Source organism: Rhinolophus hipposideros, assembly GCF_964194185.1.
Source record: "Rhinolophus hipposideros genome assembly, chromosome: 23".
NCBI classification, from domain to species: Eukaryota; Metazoa; Chordata; class Mammalia; order Chiroptera; family Rhinolophidae; genus Rhinolophus; species Rhinolophus hipposideros.
Window position 1 is genome coordinate 18051827 of NC_138069.1, and position 19793 is coordinate 18071619.

The 19793-nt window shown below is 37.3% G+C and overlaps 1 protein-coding gene across 12 annotated transcripts in view; it reads right to left on the reverse strand.

Annotated features, from left to right (window-relative positions):
• Positions 1–1543: 1543 nt before the first annotated feature.
• The window catches only part of NR3C1 (nuclear receptor subfamily 3 group C member 1), a 98468-nt gene continuing 80218 nt past the window's right edge, over positions 1544–19793 (reverse strand). For all 12 annotated transcript variants that reach the window (XM_081035361.1, XM_081035355.1, XM_081035353.1 and 9 more), the window contains exons 5-9: positions 16861–17139; positions 15547–15691; positions 10667–10797; positions 6326–6483; positions 1544–5747 (exon numbers count right to left, since the gene is read on the reverse strand). In XM_081035361.1, the coding sequence (XP_080891487.1) occupies positions 5595–5747; positions 6326–6483; positions 10667–10797; positions 15547–15691; positions 16861–17139 (866 nt within the window). In that variant the 3' untranslated portion in view covers positions 1544–5594. The remainder of the gene's footprint in view (positions 5748–6325; positions 6484–10666; positions 10798–15546; positions 15692–16860; positions 17140–19793) is intronic.

Consider the following 19793-nt stretch of genomic DNA (forward strand, 5'->3'; position numbering starts at 1 on the left):
GTCAAAACTAATGTGGTAGCAAAAGGGATTAGATGAAATGAGATCTTGCCAAAAGGCCTGACACATAATGCTCAATATGGGTTCATTTAATCTAGTTAGGAGCTTCATATTAATAATTTGTCAGTAGTGCTTAAGAGCATGGACTTTAGAGCCAGATGCCTGGTGTTTAAAAAAAAAAAAAAAAAGTCCTACTTAACCACTTCCAAGCTTTGTGACCCCAAGCAAGTTACTCAGTTCTTTAAGCCAGTTTCCTCATGTAAATGCATTGAGGTTAGTACCGTGTTTCCCTGAAAATAAGACTGGGTCTTATATTAATTTTTGCTCCAAAAGATGCATTAGGGCTTATTTTCCAGTTAGGTCTTACTTTTGGGGAGACACGGTAGTACTAGCATTGTACTTTATAGTGGCACTTTAGGGGGTCAATAAACTTAACTGAGATAATATATTGAAATCTAGTGCCTGACACATAGTAAGTGTTCAATAAATATGAAACATTACACTTAAAAACAGATAAACAAAAGCAGTTTCCTGGGAGGCTTGTAGACCAGGGACATATTCTCTGACACATGGTAAATGGCCTCATTACTTTCCATTCAAACTTCAAGTTAGCTAGGCACCAGTAACTTGCTCCGCGTTTGTTTTCGTTTCCTTCATCCACTGGGTAAGGATTACCTGGTATAATGCATGTGAAGGTGTTCTGTAATTGTAAGATTAATGCTTAAAATGAACAGTAGAGTCGTAATGGGTATGCATATTGGTGCCATGCCTGCTAGTTCTGCCTTGTACTGGGGAAGGAGGGTTGCTAAACACTTTTCTAGTCACACTCTGAGTGACGGAATGTAGTGATGTTATTTCCCCTGTCCATATTTGATCTTCAATATTTATATAGCAGGCATGTAGCAAGTATACTTGCTGCACATAGGATGAATAAGGCAAACTTGGTTTTTAAATCATGATGCTTTCTTCTTAGTGATGGTGGTCACTTGTGGAGAAAGTTTGTTAGATAATCCAGTTCCTGGATGTGGCCTGCACACACTTGTTTTTTGGACAATATTGACTAGACTGTGTAGAATAGCTGGCGTACCACTTTTTCTTCTTCTGTCTTCATCACCTATATTGTGCCATACTGCTATGAGAGTTACCAAATATTTATGCCCTTTTCTGGGAGAAAAAGTTGATTTTAATGAAGGTAAGGATTTTGACTAGATAACATTTGTTTACATAAAATGTCCTTTTTCATGACAGGATGTTATATTTGGAGAAGCCTCCGGAGTGAGTCTTCCTTCCCTCAGCACCCTTTGTAGTAACTGGCACATGACCATTTCAGGCAATGGAGGGGATAGCTTTTGGGTCTTTGGCACTAGGGATAAGCTCATTTTGAATTTATGCTATATTAGCATGCAAACACTGCCACGTTGACATTTAATGTCCACGTTAGCATCTTAAGGTATCTGAAGTGATAACTCTATCTTTAGTAGAAGGAGGAAAAAAAATAGGAAAATTGGGATTGCACGAGTTCTACAAAAGCATGTTGGAGTCACAATGAAAAAGCAGATTTTTTTATTATGATGTTTCTCCATATTTGGCATTGCTGTAAATGGCTAACTAACATTTACTGCCAATTCAGTACAAATGTGTGGTTTGGTAATACCAGAACAGCAAATTTAAATGAAAAATAAAAGTTAAACATTTCCACACAAGATTTTACAGTCTGACATTTCACTGTGTAGGTAAAAAGACATTTTTTTTACTAGAGGTTATTATTCAGCATGAATAAAAAACTACAGCTTTCATTTTTAAACAGGAGTCACTGGTTTTAATTTTTACACATTTTAAAATTACTGTGATAAAAAATAATGAAAAAGCTTCTTAATAATGCCATACACAGTATAATATAGATTTGTCCCCATTATATAGCATTTGTTTAATATACAAAATAGAATATTGACACACTTGAATCTATATGTAGTTAAGCAAGTTATTTGAGGAGGGTATTTTCATACAGCGTTTCATCAGAAAATAAAATCCTTCTTTCAGGCATTTACTAGAGAAAAGCTAATCCTTTTCCCAAAACCTGGTCACTAATCTTTGGTGGACCAGGCTGACTGGTAATAGTCTGGGAAATGATGAAACGTCCACTCAAAGTGGTTAAAGTGCCCTCCTTACATTTCTTTTCCCTTCCACCTCTCAAACCAGGCACATAGAAACACATTCATCTACAGCTATAGTCTTCTGAATGACCAAGGTCACGAAATCTCACCACGGGCTACCACAGGGCTTACATTTTGACAGATCTTAGTAATATTGTTCATTGCATGATGATGTAGTTTTCGGGTATTTAATAGATAACTAAAATGATAAGACTTAACAATAGGTTGTACAAATAAGTAAAATTGGAATTATTCACCCCTCCCACTGCCCAGTTCTGAAGTGAGCTTGGCTTTCCTTTGTTTGCATACCCAGAGCTAATCTCATGCTAGTTATCAACTCTCCATGGACACTCACCATGTTGGGTTTCCTTTCGGTCTGCCTTTTTCTTTTCTTTTCTTTTCCCCCCAGAAGGTAGGTGCTCTTTTAGGTTCCCCTTTTATAGTTTTAGATGACTGGGCACATATACCCCACCAGCACTAGTATAGCATTACACAGCAAGGCCTACAAACACCAAGAGGGTCACTCTTTTTTCATCAATAATTAAAAATACTTTTCAGGATTTGTTGTGAGTCATCCAGGCATGGCAGCAACTCTCACTGAAGTGACTACAAACTTAAATCGTTTGCGATGGCAAGATACCACATACGTAGAGAATGAAGCTGCTTTCAAATAGCACCATCTTTTTGCACTTAAATCCATAATCATACTCAGAAGAACAATGTAATTAAGATAACTTTCTTCTACCCACATATTGCAAAAGGGCACAGCTGCTTTTTCCATTGAATGTACAGCCTCCTATAGTTTTATGAATGTCAGTTGACTTCGTTTTAAGAACAAAGGGCACGTATCTTTTTCCACTGAGCTATGTTTTTGAGAGCCAAGGCTGTTGGGACTAAAATAAGATTGTAATATGTTTTCTGGTTTTAAACATATAACATTCTATAAATGAACAATAATTTACCTTTCAGAGGTTCTTTTTGAAACTTAACACTGTCATTGATAATAATATTCAAGCAGTATTTCTTAGGCACCAAACATTTCACATCCAGCTGGGTTACAAACCATCTTAAAATACTTTTGAGAACAATTTAAACCAATACAAAAGGAACGTTCCCTTTTAGAGAGCATTCAAAAAGCAAATTATTACATTTTTTATTAAATAATTTCTCCAAAATACTGAAAAATAACAAATAACATTCAAAAAGCATTCAAAGAAAACAACATGTCCTCATTTTGTTTGGAAAAGAAGTCCTGTAGGATAGAAAGGAATTAGTGTATTATTGGCAACCTATGAGATTCTGCACTATTTACATATTGCTGGTACCTCTATGCGTATTATTGCCAAACTGCTAAAGCCTGTTTTTATTAAACTGTGGGAGAGGCTGTATGTGAAAGTAACCCTGCTATTAGATGGTGCTTGTAAGCATGTAAGCACCACCTTTCTGTCTCCGGTTAGCATAACTTTAGCACAAGGGGAGAGTGAGTCAACTAAACCTGCGTGGACAGACTCACTATTGGAATAAGAAGGGTGGTCACTCTGGGAGGCAGAGGATGACGTCCTCTGATCTGAGTGGGACGGAGCCTCAGCAACTTTCACCGCACACAGGGCCAGTCTTCACCTCCTCCTTCCCTGGAGCAAACCTGTTTGGTGTCTGAGACCACTGCTGCCTGTATGAATGCTTGCATACACTATAAATCATATAGGTTATCCATCAACATTTCTCTGACCCCTACAAAAAATATATAACATGTCTTGATAAAACAATCTCATCTAAAAATCATTCTTATTTTACACTATACAAGCTATTTTACAATCATTTTAATAAATTGCATGTAAAGCTGCAGTAGCCCTTCCCTTCCCAGATTAGTGAATACCAATATGATATATATCTGAAACTATAACTAAATATAAAAATATATTAGAAGTTTCATACTTTTAATATTAGATTTTTCAGTTTTCTATTACACAAATAATTTGGCCACCTTGAATAGAAATCAGATTTCTTGTGGCTTAGTAAATATAAGTTTTGAGTTTACAGAAAGTTGATAAGGTGCACACAGAAAGGGCTACTACAGCTTCTATTTTGTTTAAAATGATAATTCTTGACAGTGAGGAGAAATTCACAAGGTTTTCGTTAAATTCTATGGCACACACAGGGATGGGAAGGGTGTGTGGTTTTACAAACACGGAGGTCTGACATACAGTTCTAAATCACAAAGATCAGTAGCTGATTTCCTGTATCACGAGGAAAGCTAGACCAATTGTTGACAGATGGGAATGTGAAAATGGGGGTCCTGCCACTTTTGCCATATTAGAGATTGATTTTGGGGAGTCAAGTTTAGTGAGAGGAATTGTTACTTGGTCTGATTAAAATCTCTCAGCTGTTTCAGCTGGTTATCTGGAACTTTTAAGAAGGTACACAAACTACAACAAAAGGTCCTGAAAGACAGCTTACCAACTTTCTTACCATCTGATCACTGCAGAGATAGGCCAGTGGGTACAAACAGGGCCTCCTGGTAGTTCTTTGTATATGTTGATTTTTATTTTTTTCCTGGTTGTTTTTTTTTTAAATTAGTCTTTTGCAACCATCACCCACAGTTTACCCAGCAGGTCACACTGGACTAGGTGCTCTATACCAGTTAGGGATGGTTAATTTGCACAACCTATTAATTCTTCACTGAATCACATATATACAGAACATGATCCTTTTTGACACTATTGGAGGTTTGAGTCAATTTTTGTGGTCTTCTGATAGCGAAGTGCCATCAGGTTAGAAGCACCAGCCCATTTTCACACAGAAGATTCATGTTTAGAGTTGATTTAGGAAAGCCATGAACTAGCTGCCCATCTTAAACAGCTGTACAATAACTTGAATACAAAAATTATGTAAGAAAAAATGAGCAAGCGTAGTTCACTGAATATAAAGGAAATTGTTAAAAGCAGACAGTAATAGCTATAAAAGGCACAACTTCCCTTTTCTGATAATACACTTGTAAACTTTTTTCAGGTTTCCATGCATAAATCAAAAATGCTATCCTAACTATACAGGGGAAAATACACCAACAGAAAGTCTAGAAAATTTTGTCCAGCCAACTGTGAAAAGTATGAGCAGAAAGTTCATTACGCAGACTGGGCACTGGTGGTTTGGGTGCCATCCTTCTCTGACAGTGGAGATTAGCCTCCCATCGTTTCTAATTTCCGGGACCCACCAACTATCAATTTCCACTTTTCCCAACACTGAAAAGTGATGGCTCAACTGCTTCTGTTGCCAAGTCTTGGCCCTCTATAAACCACATGTAGTGCGTATTTAAAACAATACAAAAACCAGACAAACAAAAAAGGAAAACTTAAACAACAAAACCACTATAGGACAAATTGATAGTTTGTACAGTAAAATCTATAAAGCCAACTTTCTTTAAGGCAACCTTTCTTATTAAGGCAGTCACTTTTGATGAAACAGAAGCTTTTTGATATTTCCACTTGAATATTTTGGTAACTGATTGCTGATGATTTCAGCTAACATCTCTGGGAATTCAATACTCAAGGTCTTATCCAAAAATGTCTGGAAGCAATAGTGAAGGAGATTTTCAACTACCTGCAAGAGAAGATATAGTAAATGATTTCTCTTAAAAACTTTAGGGACATCTCATACTTGTCGGCCTTTCTCTTTTTTTAAAAATATTTGACCTGGATAGAATATCTGACCAATCTCTGCTGGAATTCCTCAAGTGAAAAAAAGTTTAAGTAAAATGAGCACTCAGGTACCAGACATCTTGAATACCTTAAATTGTATTTAAGATTATATGGAATTAAAACAGTGTTTCGTGATGAACTGCAGTACCAACATATATGAAGGATGTATTCTCAGTTTGGATTAATCATGCAAAAACGGAATTCTAAATTTTAAATAACATTGCTGTTAAATTCTGTCAAAGTAGCATCATGATGTTATATGCACATGATTAGATGAAATTAAATCTCGTAATTGGCCTTAGGAAAAATGTGTGCCAAACAGGTTCACAGCTTGTGCTCAAACCATCAGCATCCACAAATGGAACAAAAAAAACAAAAAAAACCCAACTCTTGGTGTATAATTATATACACTAATTAGAACATACTTTATATCCCAGAAAATTCTTCTGATATGTAGATTTATGTGTGACCCTTACTTACCTCATGCATGGAATCCAAGAGTTTTGTCAGTTGATAAAAACGCTGCCAGTTCTGACTGGAGTTTCCTTCCCTCTTGACAATGGCTTTCCCTAGCTCTTTGATGTAGGTCATTCTAATTTCATCAAATAGCTCTTGGCTCTTCAAACCTTCCTTAGGAACTAAAAGATTAAGATGTAGTCAATTAGAGAATTTTGTGATACCTTTTCATATATGCAAGTATTATTAATAGCATGCTTCATGACTTCGTCTATATGCTCTTAATGCACTGTTAAAAAAAGCAAGGACCGTGAAACTACAGCCAAGAGAATATGGGATAATAGGAAATTGGAGGATTTAACCTTGGGTAAATCACTTTATTTCTCATCTGTAAAACTGGAGCTGGTGATGACACCTTCCTTTTTAGTTCACAAAGCTGTTTTAAAGATCAAATAGTGACTGTCATTCTGCCCTTCAATTTAATTCTAGTTACAGACATATAGAAGGCTTCCGCAACAGTGTTTATTCCTTTAAGTCCACCTTGGAATATCTGTGATCTCACCAATTAGAACCTTAAATACATTTTATTAATGTGTTAACATACTGAGTTGATATGAATTCCAATCTAAAAAGAAACTTGATTTAAAAAATTTTTTTAACGTAGCCTATATTCATGCTTACTGGGGAGGAACTACCTGCTTTCCCTTACGTACTTAGAAATAGAGAAAACATCACATGGATTCTGGATTATAAAATTGATGTAAAATCAATTTTTTAATTACTCTTCAAAAACTGATACTAGTAAGAATTGTGAATCATGGTTTCATTTAATCTTACAGAGATTATGACTTTTGCAGAGTGTTACATTTCTCAAAGTGTATCCCTAGGAACTCGAGCTCTGTGTTAATAATGGTTAGAGGAAAAAAGGATTTGATGGTCAAAATTTAAGTAAAGCTAAACGTTTAATACAAAATGAGGCAGGTTTCTGGATTTCAGGACTTTTCAGAACATAGAGGAAAAGCAGTGGATTTCAGAGCAAGAAGTCTTAATTTAATTCATACTTGCCCTGTGGATTTGTTTCCTTCTCTGTCTTTCTCATTGGATTAAAAATTTTTTATTTTTTTAAATTTATTTTTATTTTTTAAAACATGATTTTATCTTAGTTTCACATGTACACCATAACAATTAGATATTTGGATATACTGCAGAATGATCACTACAAAGTCTAGTTAACATCCATCACCATGCATTGTTACAAAAACTGTTGTCTTGTGATGAAAATTTAAGATATACTACCTTAGCAATTTTCAAATATGCAATACAGTAACCATGTTGTACATTACATCCTAACTTCATTTTATTGCTGGAAGTTCGTACTTTTTAACCCACTTCACTCATTTCTCCCCCCTCTGCCTCTGGCATCCACCGGTCTGTTCTCTGTATGCATGAGCTTTTTTTTTTTATTATTATTGTTGTTATTAGATTCCACATGTAATTGAGATCATGTGGTATCTGTCTTTCTCTGACTAATTATTTCACTCTCAGCGTAATTCCCTCAAGGTTGTCTATCCATGTTGTCACAAATGGCAAGATTTCATTCGTTTTCATTGCTGAATAATCCATTACACACATGTATACGTATCCCATTTTCTTTATTCGTTTACCCACTGGTGGACACGTAGGTGGCTTCCATGTCTTCGCTATTGTAAGTAATTCTGCAATGCACATGGGAGTACATTGATCTTTTTGAGTCAGTGTTTTCATTTTCTTTGGGCAAATACCCAGAAGTGAAGTTAATGGGTCATATGGTAATTCTGTTTTTAACCTGTTGAGTGAGGAACCTCCATACTGTTGTCTATAGTGGGCGCACCCATTTACCCTTGCACCAATAGTACGTGAGGGAGGCTTCCCTTTCCTCCACACCCTCGCCAGCACTTCTTTCTTGACTTGCTGATGACAGCCATTCTAAGAGCTGTGTGGTGATACCTCATTGTGGTTTGGATTTGCACTTCCCTGATAGTGAAGTGAACCACTTGTGCTTATTAGGCATTTGTACGTTGTTTTTGGAAAAATGTCTTTTCAGTTCTGCCCATTTCTTAATTGGATTGTTTGTTTTTTGGTTATTCAGCTGTATGACTTGTTATCAAATATATAATTTTCAGTATTTCCCATTGGGCAGCTTGCCTCTGCTGTGCAGAAACTTTTTAGTTTGAAGTAGTCCCACTCGTTAATTTTTGCTTTTGGGGTCAGACCATGAGAACCTGGTCGAGCTTCTGGAGGTAAACACCAAGGACGATGTGGGGGACACCCCTTCCCCAAGACTGGATCCCAAGAGTTTTCTTAATTCTCCCACTATTCCTCATTTGGTCTCCAGAATTCATCAAAATTACCGTAAGTGTTCCCACCAGTTACTGGCTCTAGAAGCTGCTGTTCCCAGGAAGTTGACCTTGTCTGTGCTACTCTGTATTTGCCTGTTTCTCTAGATTTAGAGCTGCCGGTTTACCTTATGACATCAGTTCTCTAATAGTTCTAAGAAAAGTCACTGATTTCAGTATGTGCAGCTTTTTCTTGTTGTGAGGATAGGTGTGATAACTTCCAAGCTGTTTACTGATTAGAACTCCATCTTCGTTTCATTTTTTTTCCTTAACATTTTGAAAAACATCATTCCATTTTTCTCGGTTGCTGTTCCGTTAAATTGCCTCTCCTTTGAAGATTTTTTTCTTTGCCTGTTCAGTGATTTTTCTGGTTAACCTTTCTGTTCAGTCAGCTGGATTTTATTAATATACTATGTGGAATTCATTGTACTGCCTGGATATAGCGTTTGGTGTCCTTATACAAAGAGATAAATGGCTGAAAACTTTTAAATGTCTTTTCCTGTTGTCTATCACTTTTCGTTTTGGCTCTCTGATGATTGTCAGGCCAGAGCTGTTTTTCAGCTGGTGGTGTACTGTAAATGGGTTAAGATAATGATTTGCTATGCTGGTTGAGGGTTGCCTTATTCGTTTACGGCAGTGTGCTATGCTGTACAAAAGGTGTTTTCATTATGACGTGAAAATTTCACGTTCCGAAGCACTGTTACTTCCCTCTGTCATGCCGCTTCATCCTCTTGTTCACTTACATACATGCATACCACACACACGCATTTAACAATTGTTAAGAAAAAGCTAGCTTCAGAGTGCAGCTTACCCCCTTTGGGTTCCTGCCTGCATGTAGGTTTTAGTCCAGCCTTTTTAGTCGGAGGTTAGGTTACTTTCCAGTAATCTATCCGAGTGGTAGAAGTCTAATTATATCTTAAGGTACATATTTTCATTCTTGTGATTCCCTATACATCTAGCTCAGTGAGTCTGGTATGTATAAAACTTTAACCATCATTTTTTTACTTATTATAAGATTCATTCGTATCTTGGCCCTGACTTATACATGGATATTACCAATCAAAATCATGATCAGAACTTCGTTTACTCAAATACCACCAAGCTCACTTCTTTAACAAGTGTACTGCTGTGGGTAACCTTGAAAGAGTCTCTAACAATAATCTTTACCTTTAGGTGTTTTTAATGGGTTGTGGAAAATTCTCTTGCTTTGATTTAATATTAATACTCCTTAAATGCATGAACATGAAACAACTTTATGTAGAACAAAGTGTGAAAGCGGAGTTACTGCAACAGCCGCAGCTTAAAGTTATCTGACAACCTCGAAACCGCAGTTACTAAAGGAACAGACTTTTAAAATTGCAAATGTACTTATAGTATATGGAAATTGTATTTTTTTTACTGGAATGGCCTAAAATTTGTAATACCTACTGGTTCACATTTTTCTTTTATTAGTTGTTTAAAATGCCACAGGATACTTTGTGTTCTTCAGAAGCTTTCTAATTTTAACTAAGTAATGCCTTTGCTAGCTGAAAGTAGTTTCACTGAAGTTACCAGTAACTTGATCTAAACTTTGAAGATTGTTTTATAAACCTTTGTTGCTGTTTTCTAGATAGAATACATCTGCCTAATAGTCCAACTCCAACGCTGCATTAAGCAATCCTCTAATAGTCACACCTTCTGGAGGGTGTGTCTTGTCGCCTATAGAGGAGTCATCAAAGGTCTCAGGAAGAGAGGAGGCAATCTATACACAGCCCAGGTTAACAGAGACCCCTGTGCAACTCACATACCCTATTTGTCCACAACATCTGGTTTATTAATCTCTGTATCATTGGCTGTGCCTTTTGTAAAGGCACATTTATGAAAACCTATCTGACTAGCAGGAGACAGCAGTAGACTTGGCAGAATTATTAGTGCTATGCATACAAATGAACCTTTGTTTCTTTATTTCATGCTTTTGACATATTTAGAAGTGAATCGGTGTTCTACAAACCTGAAGAGAGAAGCAGTAAGGTTTTCATACAGAGATACTCTTCATAAGACACCTGAAGCCTGTGTAACTCAGAGGAAACAAACAGCATATGTTTACATTGGTCATACATGCTGGGTAGGGTCATCCTCTGCCTGTGAACGACAAATACCAGTGTTTGAATTAGAAAGAAATAGTGCTCGTTCCAAAAACGTACATTTTTTTTTTTTTGGTTTTATTTTGCAAAGCTGAACTCATAAAGAAAAACCTGACTATTACTATGAGTGCTAATTCCACACAGATCAGAATTTTGGAAAACTTTCCTTAAACTTGTTCCTGGGTTTAGAGCATCTAAAGAGACGATGGAAACAACCTAATTTTACTTTGGAGAAATTACTTTTTTATTGTACATGCCATGTATTATTTATTCTACAGAATTTATTATCACTTGCTCATTTAAATCAATGTTTTATGGTAACATTTGAATATAGCCAACTAGACCACAGTTTTAGAGCCTACCATTTAAAAATCAAAAGGTTTTTTCTTTTTTCCCACAACATTCCATTCTAAAAGCAACTGTAAGTGATACTGTTTATAGTTAAGCAGAAAGTCAGAACTAGAATTCGACTCTAGGCTTTCTGATATCCCAAAATCTGCCTCTGACAGACACTGTGTGACTGAATACACTTCTAACTAAAGGTACCAAGTGAATGGTCAGTTAGGATTCTCAACAGTCATTATCACATCTACAATTTTCAAATAGATCTCTAAAATTTCCTAATTTTTTAAAGGACACTAAGGGCCTGAAGCTGTGCCCAGTTCATGGTTTTTAAAATACTTCCAAGTTTCTAACCGAAAGTAATCTTGGACTTAACAGAAAAAATAAAAGGGTTATTTTTGCATCAAATACATCAGACATGAATTGTATACTGATAAAGCGATTACAGAGGCATTCGCATGACTCTTCAAATTTAAAATCTCTTCCCAAAGAGGCACTGTCCTCAACAGCAATTAAGCATTCCTTTTCTGGGAAATATCTTTTTCTCCTTTAGTTTCTTATACATGGTAGTTATAGACAAAGTTATAGTGTAGTAGAGTGAAAAATCATTCTAGTTGGATGTGAAAAAACCCAGTATTTTCCACAACATTCTGACCTAAGGAAATGATGAGAGAGTGCTTTATAGTTACCTAGATGGTTAGAACTTGAATGTACACTTTCTGACACCCCAAATCTGCCTATCACAGATACCAGAGCAGCATGGAAACAGCTGAAAGAAAAGCGCAGGAGGCCTGCCCAGCTTATCATATGCACAAAGAATGTGAAGTCACAATGGCCTCTTCAAAACTGTTTGCATGAGACATTTATCCTCCAAGAGAGCTGAGAGAACATTTTTTCTGTAATTCCTACTTTATGTAAGGACATAAAGTATGAACCTGGCATGATCAGGTTACGCTGTTTAAATCTAAATTTGCCAAAATAGAAAAACTCTGAATTCGATAATTTTTATAAAAGGATAAGTTGCTATTTCATCTAAGTGTCAATTAAGTTTTAATCTCAATTGAATGACTTCAAATTGCTTTTTAAGAAAGTGACTATAAATAAGTACGGTTGGAGAGGTGGCTGGTTAGCTCAGTTGGTTAGAGTGTGGTGCTGATAACAGCAAGGTTGCTGGTTCAATCCCTGCATGGGCCCCTGTAAGCTGTGCCCTCCTTAAAAAAACAAATGGAAAAAAAAAGACAAGCTCCAAAATATAAATAAGCATGGTTGGATTCTGAAATAAGCAACAAATATTTAAAGATTTTAAATGTCCTTGAGTTTACCTATAAACTACGTATATTTATCAGCTAATTTAAAATTTGATCATACAATTAGAAGCTTGTTAAATTGTGATGCAGTGGTTTGAATTGTCCTCTCTTTGGCAACAGTCAATGTGACTTCTTTCTCTGACACAGATACCTTGAGTGTGTCTGTGTGGAGATCTGGTTTGGCCCAGCACATGGCAGTGCGTGTTAGCTGAGGACAAAGATGTGGCCCTTTCTTGGAATACGCAGATGGCAGCATATACATTTCACATGCCTCTTGTCCTCTTACTTACTTCTCACTCTGAGGCTTGGTCTTTCTCTTGCAGGTCTCACTCAGTTCAAATGACACCTCCAAGGAGTCATTAGCCACTCTATCGGAAACAGACCTTTCTCTAGTAAAAACTTTGAGTCCGAAATTATTTTATCTGGTGGTTATGTATGTCTCCCCAGCTAGTGTGTAAGCAATAAAGGTGAGGAACCCTGTCTGGCTTGTTCTCTGGTATACTCATAGTTCTTCACCAATATGTACCAGGCAACATACTGTGTTTCCCCAAATGTAAGACCTAATTAGCTCTAATGTGTCTTTTGGAGCAAAAATTAATATAAGACCCAGTTTTATTTTACTTTAAGATCCAGTCTTATTTTACTATAAGACTGGGTGTTATATGAACTTTTGCTCCAAAAGACGCATTAGAGCTGATTGTCCGGCCAGGTCTTATTTTCGGGGAAACACAGTATTACGGGTATGATGAGTATCTGTTCCCCTCTAATCCATCGTCCATCATGTTATCCTCTTTGAAACACTAACCTGGTTTTTTTGCTCCTAGAATAAAATCTAAATTCTGTATCATGGCCTACAAGATTCTGTTGGCTTGACCCCTGTCCACTTCTCTAAACTCATACAATATCCTCCGTGACTTTCTCTTAGTTCCTCACACAGGCCAAGGTTCACACTTATTTCTTCTGGCTGGAATGCCCTTCCTTTCTCACAGCTTGTTCTATTTATTGCTCAGCTATTTTAGAGAGATCTTCTGTGGCCCCCAAATCTAACGTAGCACATAGCCCTTTCCTTGTCCCTTAGTCGCAGTATTGTATCATGACAAAAACTATGTTGGTCATGGATTTGATGTTCCCATCGAATGTTAGCAGGGGCTTCATCTATTGTGTTCATTGTTATCGCTCAAACTCCTAATATAGCGTCGGACACTTGGTAAGTAGTCATAGACCACTGAGTGAGTACTGTGCTGGAAGGTAAGCAGCACCACAGAGAAACACCGAGTAGTCCAACAGCCCACTAGAGAATACCTGAACTCTCTGCTTTGGATAGTTCCCATTTATCCTGCCAGATCATGGCTTTGGAATTCCCTAGTAGTAGTACAAAAATGATCTGCCCTGAATCTAGCATTACTTCCCTACTTGCAGCTTCTTGCATGATACCTAAGAATTTCCTTTAAGATATCTGGAGCTAGTATCATACAGTCTCTAAAACACAACCATGCGAGCTTACTACATCACAAGGCAGGCCCTCCCATTTAACACTCAGCTCAGACACTTTTCGGTAACTTCTGCCATTATTTTTAAGCCTGGTAGTCCCAAGAGATAATGTTTGCTTTATCTTTGCAGAGCATATATAGGCTATCCTCTGCTCTCAAGTCTCCTTTTCGCTTTCCTCCAAATATCCCCCGTTCATCAATTGATGTTAATTTCCAAACTCCTTGTCCCTTTAGACCAGGGGTGTCCAAACTGTGGCCCACGATCCATTTTTAATCGGCCCACAGCAAATTCCGAAAATATATTTAATTTACTTAAATAAACCAGGTGAGGCAATACGTACCTCACCTCGAGTGAGTGGCCCGACTGTTTGTGTATTTTACCGAATATGGCCCTTGGTGAAAAATGTTGAAAAAAGTTTGGACACCCCTGCTTTAGACATTTAAAGTTGTCACTGTTACTTTTAATATGGCATCCACTTCTGAACACAAACTACTAAAGATGCTTGACTCACAGAGTATAATGGGACTATTATTCTAGCAATGTGGTTTAAGATTTCATTAATTTTTTTGAACCCCTGTGAACAGTAAATACCCAGAGCTCACAATTAAATAAATATCCATTTTTTTTCCACACAAACACGAATCCTCTTCATTTTTCACTCTGCTCAGACCATGGGTATGTGTGTGTGCGTGAACTCCCTGTTCGTATTCTAGTAAAGGAGATTAGCTGTGGGCACAAAAAGTAATAATCCAAGACAGACAGTGCTAAGAGCTTGGTTGGGATATATAGCAGGGAGGGCTTATATGGTGACGTATACATCATATGTTTGAAGAATGGGTCACCTGAGTGGGAGCAATGAGTATGTGAGGACAATAAGAGAGAACGGGAGGCCAGGTTCTGGAAAGCCAGGAAGCATGCCTGTGTACTGGCTGGTCAGTGAGGAGACAGGACATCTGTGTGCTGGGGAAATAAGTGATGTAATCAAACTCTGTTTTAGGAAGAAAAACTAGTCAACACGATGGAGGAGACACCGGAAGCAGAAAATGAGTTCAGAAACCACTGCAATGAGGTAAGAGGGAATGGACACCTGACATTATTTCCCAGATAGAGCATGGGCCTAGAAGGCCAGAAAAGAGCTGGTTTATACTTGATTGCTTCTCTCCCAATTAAAAAAATAATTCTTGTGCCCGTGTTCTTTCCAAGTCACAAACAGTGAGTGAGGCCCACGCGAGGACACCTCTTTCTCTGGCTGCACCCCCCCGCCTCCCTCAGTCCTGCTGTCCTCGCTGGAATGTCCCTCCAGCAGTGACATCTACCAGAATGGAACTGTGTCATGCTCCTTTTCCTTTCTGCAATAGGGCTATGTCATTAACACAATGCCACCACAAGGTTCCTTTTTACTTGCTGCAGACTGTACCGCCCCAGAGATGCTCACTGTTTCAGTAATGTCCTTAAGTACGTCCTGGGACAGGAATGAGGCCACATGATAGCTGCTGGCAGCACCGACTCAGTCCTGAACGATCACAATAGCAGCAGTGCACCAGGAAAACATCAGCTGCTTAAAAATACCTTACAAATACAGGGAAAATGACTCACAAATGACTTACTCATTAACAACCAAATCGGGAGCGAAACACAGCAAGTTTGCACTTGCTTGTCGGTATGATCTCCATCCCAGGGCAAATGCCATGAGGAACATCCATGAATATTGCAGTAGGGTCATTTGGTCATCCAGGTGTAAGTTCCTGAAGCCTGAATTAAGAGAAATAAAGGTGTCAGGATAAGCTGGTGATACCAAAGACCAGATACGAACTAGCCTTGTTTTGGGGGACCCCCTAACAGATTGAGGAAACGGAGCACCAAGTGGGCTCAGTTCTCCTTTGTCCTGTGACATGTATATGACCTCAGTGCCTTTTAAAAGCATTCAAAGTTCAAAACCAAACCAGTTTTTGTTACCTTTTGCCCAGTTAAGTAAAGGAGCAAGCCAAGAGTCCTGGCTGAGGACAGTATTCATTCAATGAAGTCAACAAACAAATTTCCCCTGGCATTCAGACCTCTCTCCCCCTTGACCTGGTAGGACTGATAGGTCAGGTCACTTCATCCTCATTCTGCCTCTAACTATGTGTGTGAACATGAGCTTGTCAATGTCCCACTGGACCTATGCTGTTCCACATTAAGTTCCAATAGGGGAACTTTTATTTCGTAAAAATTAGATTAAAATGTACAGTAAATGTATACCATTTTATGGAGTGAAGCGTTGAAATCATGCTACGTCAGTACGTTTTGACAAAGTGTCACCATGCCTGATTGTTATCCAATTTTACAAATCACCTGATTGTAAAAAGTGATACATTGAAGGAAAACAGATTTTCTTCCCCTACTTAACTGTAAAAGGAAGTTTGCAACTCTAGTTCTTCTGTTATATTGTCCTATCTGAAATGACTATGCTCTGAGTAATCTGAAAAGTTTTATTACAGAGTCTCCCATATTTACCTGGCTCTTCCCCAGAACTGAGTATAAGAAACAATATATACCATGGGACCAGGATGATAAAGAGCCAGAGTGTTTTTGTTTAAGAAACAAATCATAGATACAAGAGAACAAACTGGTGGTTGCCATGGTGGTGGAGGATGGAAGAAAAAGGTGAAGGGGAATAAGATGTACTAATTTCATTATAAAATAAGTAAGTCACGGGGATGTAACGTACAGCACAGGAAAAGAGTCAATGATATCCTTAATAACTTTGTATGGTTACAGATAAGGTTACTAGACATATCGTGGTGAGCACATCGTAAGGCATAAAAATGTAGACTCACCATGTTGTACACCTGAAACTAATACAATATTGCATGTCAGCTATGATTTTAAAAAAGGAAAACACAAAGGTTTGTGCCTTAGCTGTGTCATCTTTTGCATCTTACCTGGTATCGCCTTTGCCCATTTCACGGCTGCAATCACTTGCCGCCCACCTAACATGTTAAGTGTGGTCATGATTCGCCACGAGGAATCTGGAACAGAGGGGTCGTATCCTGCGTATAACACCTCAGGCTCAATGACCTCCAGCAGAGACACCAGGGTGGGAGTGAGCTGTGGTAATGTTGTAGGAACTATTGTTTTGTTAGCAGGATTTTCAGAAGTTTCTTGGGAGCCTCCTGCAGTGGCCTGCTGAATTCCTTTTATCTTTTTCTTTGTTTTTCGAGCTGTGGGTATTTAAAACATATACAGAAATGAGTTGCAATGGGAAGGTGTAGAACACTGTATTCAAGAGGCATTTTAATTTCTGAAACTAGGTTGAAAGAGGAGAAATATTTTATTTAGGAATTATGATAAAGTGACATGGAATAAGAGAAAAAAACATTTTTTCTGAAAGCAAAGGACAAAGAAACCTATTCCTATATTAATTTCCTCTACAAATAAGCCAGTTACTTTATTTTTATTACAGCTATACTTTCTACAAAATTGTCTTACAGTACTATGTGAAAGCGATCTAAACGAATCACTTCCATAAATTAATTTTTGTCTCACTTTCGCTCCAAAATCAAAATTTTCATTGGTATTAAGACAAACTACTTTTACTATCAATTGAAACACAGAACTTAAGCTTGTAATACCAGACTAGAAAATGTGTCTAAGGGTTAATCTAAATTATGGGGGTATGTATATAGTAAAGAGAGCCACACACACACACATATATACTATTTATAATACCTTTACACAAAGTCCCCTTCTTACCAAGATAGGAAGGTTACACAGCAGATCACATGCCAAAGTTAGTATTAGTTCTAACAACAGAAAAATTCATTTTTTTAAAAAAATAACCTGTAATGATGGGTACTACTTGGGATTAAAAACACTTGGAGAGATTAGAGAAAAACTTTACACTTCTTCACATAAATTATTAATTTCCCTTTATAAGAGTTATATTGATGATTCTATAAACCTAAAGCATCCATTTTCATATTACATAATAAAGTAACTAAAGCTTTTCTCTCTGACTTAGTCTGGAACAGTGTAATCACATTACAACATGGGTTCTGCAAACATTTTAGTAAACATACTCATACTCTGTTTTAGTGACAAATAAAAATTATATATTCTTTTTTAGTATATGTGCTGCCAAAGCAAGCACAGAATTACAGCATTTGTAAAGTACTCAGAGCTCCAAGGAAGGGCAAGGAATGTAACTGAAATGAAGAAATGATCATGCCTCAGTTACCAGAGATGCCAACCATTTTGCTAAGGGAAAACGTATATCCTAATCACCTTTAAAATAAGGATTAGATCTTCTGCCCCTAAAGTGCAGATTAGTTTATGGATGACAGGTATGGTGGCAGGAACTATATCTCAATGTCCAGTGTAAGAAAGGGAGAAAAAAAGCCTGTCGTTTACATCAGTAGAATGGTCCCATTTATTTATTGTGCTGAATGTGGTACTGAGACATTTTAAGGCTTTTTAGTTAGCATTTCAAAACAGAAACAGGATCCGGACAGATCTAATGTATTTTACCATGCTCTGTTGGAGACAGTATGGTATATTTTGTAAAGAACATAAATCTGAAATCAACATGCTTGAATTTCAGGTATCTGTACAAGTTATTCCTTGGGCCTTAGTTTCCTCTTCTGTAAAATGAGAATAATATTAATACTTACCTCATAGGGTGGTTGAGAATTAAATCTGGTAAAATATGTAAGATGCTTCGAACAGTTCCTGGCACACATTCAGTGCTAGAAGAACTGTCAGTACCTCAACTGGTAGAATAAGGTTTTAGAATATTTTGAATTCAGAGAATACTAGTCCATAAAGGAGTGATAGAGTTTAACAAAGAAGAACTCCTATGCGTAAGGGAACCTTTAGGGGGTTCAGTAAGAAACAACCGAAGGTTTCTTACTGAAACCCAGATCTCAAAATCATGGGATGTTGACACAGTAAAACAACATGCACAGCTCACATCAATATGCTGAGATATATAGTACTGTCAAAACCTCAATTAACCATAGCTTTAAATTGTCTAGAATATGAGTTCCTACATCCCACATTAAAACAAAGACGAAAGGACGACGACAAGCTGGAGGACTCTAATATCTTCTATGACTCCACATGTAAGTATTTAATTTCTTACTATTTGGTTATAGTCCTAACTGAAAGAATGGAGGCTCCTGAATCAAGCTCAAAAAGCACACCCAACTGTGTTGGACTGACTAGAGCAAGAAAATGGAGTAATGTTTTCATGTAATTTTAGCAAGGAGGTCTTAATTGAATTAGTTAAGATTTTTACTCCACACAAAGTTCCTGGCCCCTTGGAGCACATAGGTTCGCAGTCAACATATGATCTCTACTGAAGTGTTTGTGAGTCTGAAAGCTCCACTTCTGTCTTAATAAAATATCAGGTATGAAATCTGATAATGTCATCAGCCTCCAAGTTCCACTTGACTCTATACCAAAAATAAAGCTGCATTTTGGAATGGTTACAATACACCTTAAAATGAAATCTGAAACATTTGGGATCACCGTTAAAAATTTTATCTGTGTTCAAATGGTAGGCAGTGAAGGCTGCCTTAAAATAAATCTCGAGAATTACTTGGTATGGGGCAACAGTATCAAAATACACCACTTGCAGTACTGAGGCACATTTACAGAGAGAACTGGGCTGGGAGAGCTGATTGCGTCTGCAAAGTTACTCTGGGGCTGGCATGAAACTACCTGGCTTAGGATGTGCAAGAGAATATTTCTAAAGATTGTAAAAAAAATAAGCATGAATTGTTCTTAAAGTATTATGATCTGCCAGACATTTCTGGCATATATACATACCTACTCCAAATAAAGGTTTTATACATACTGGAATAATTAAAAAACA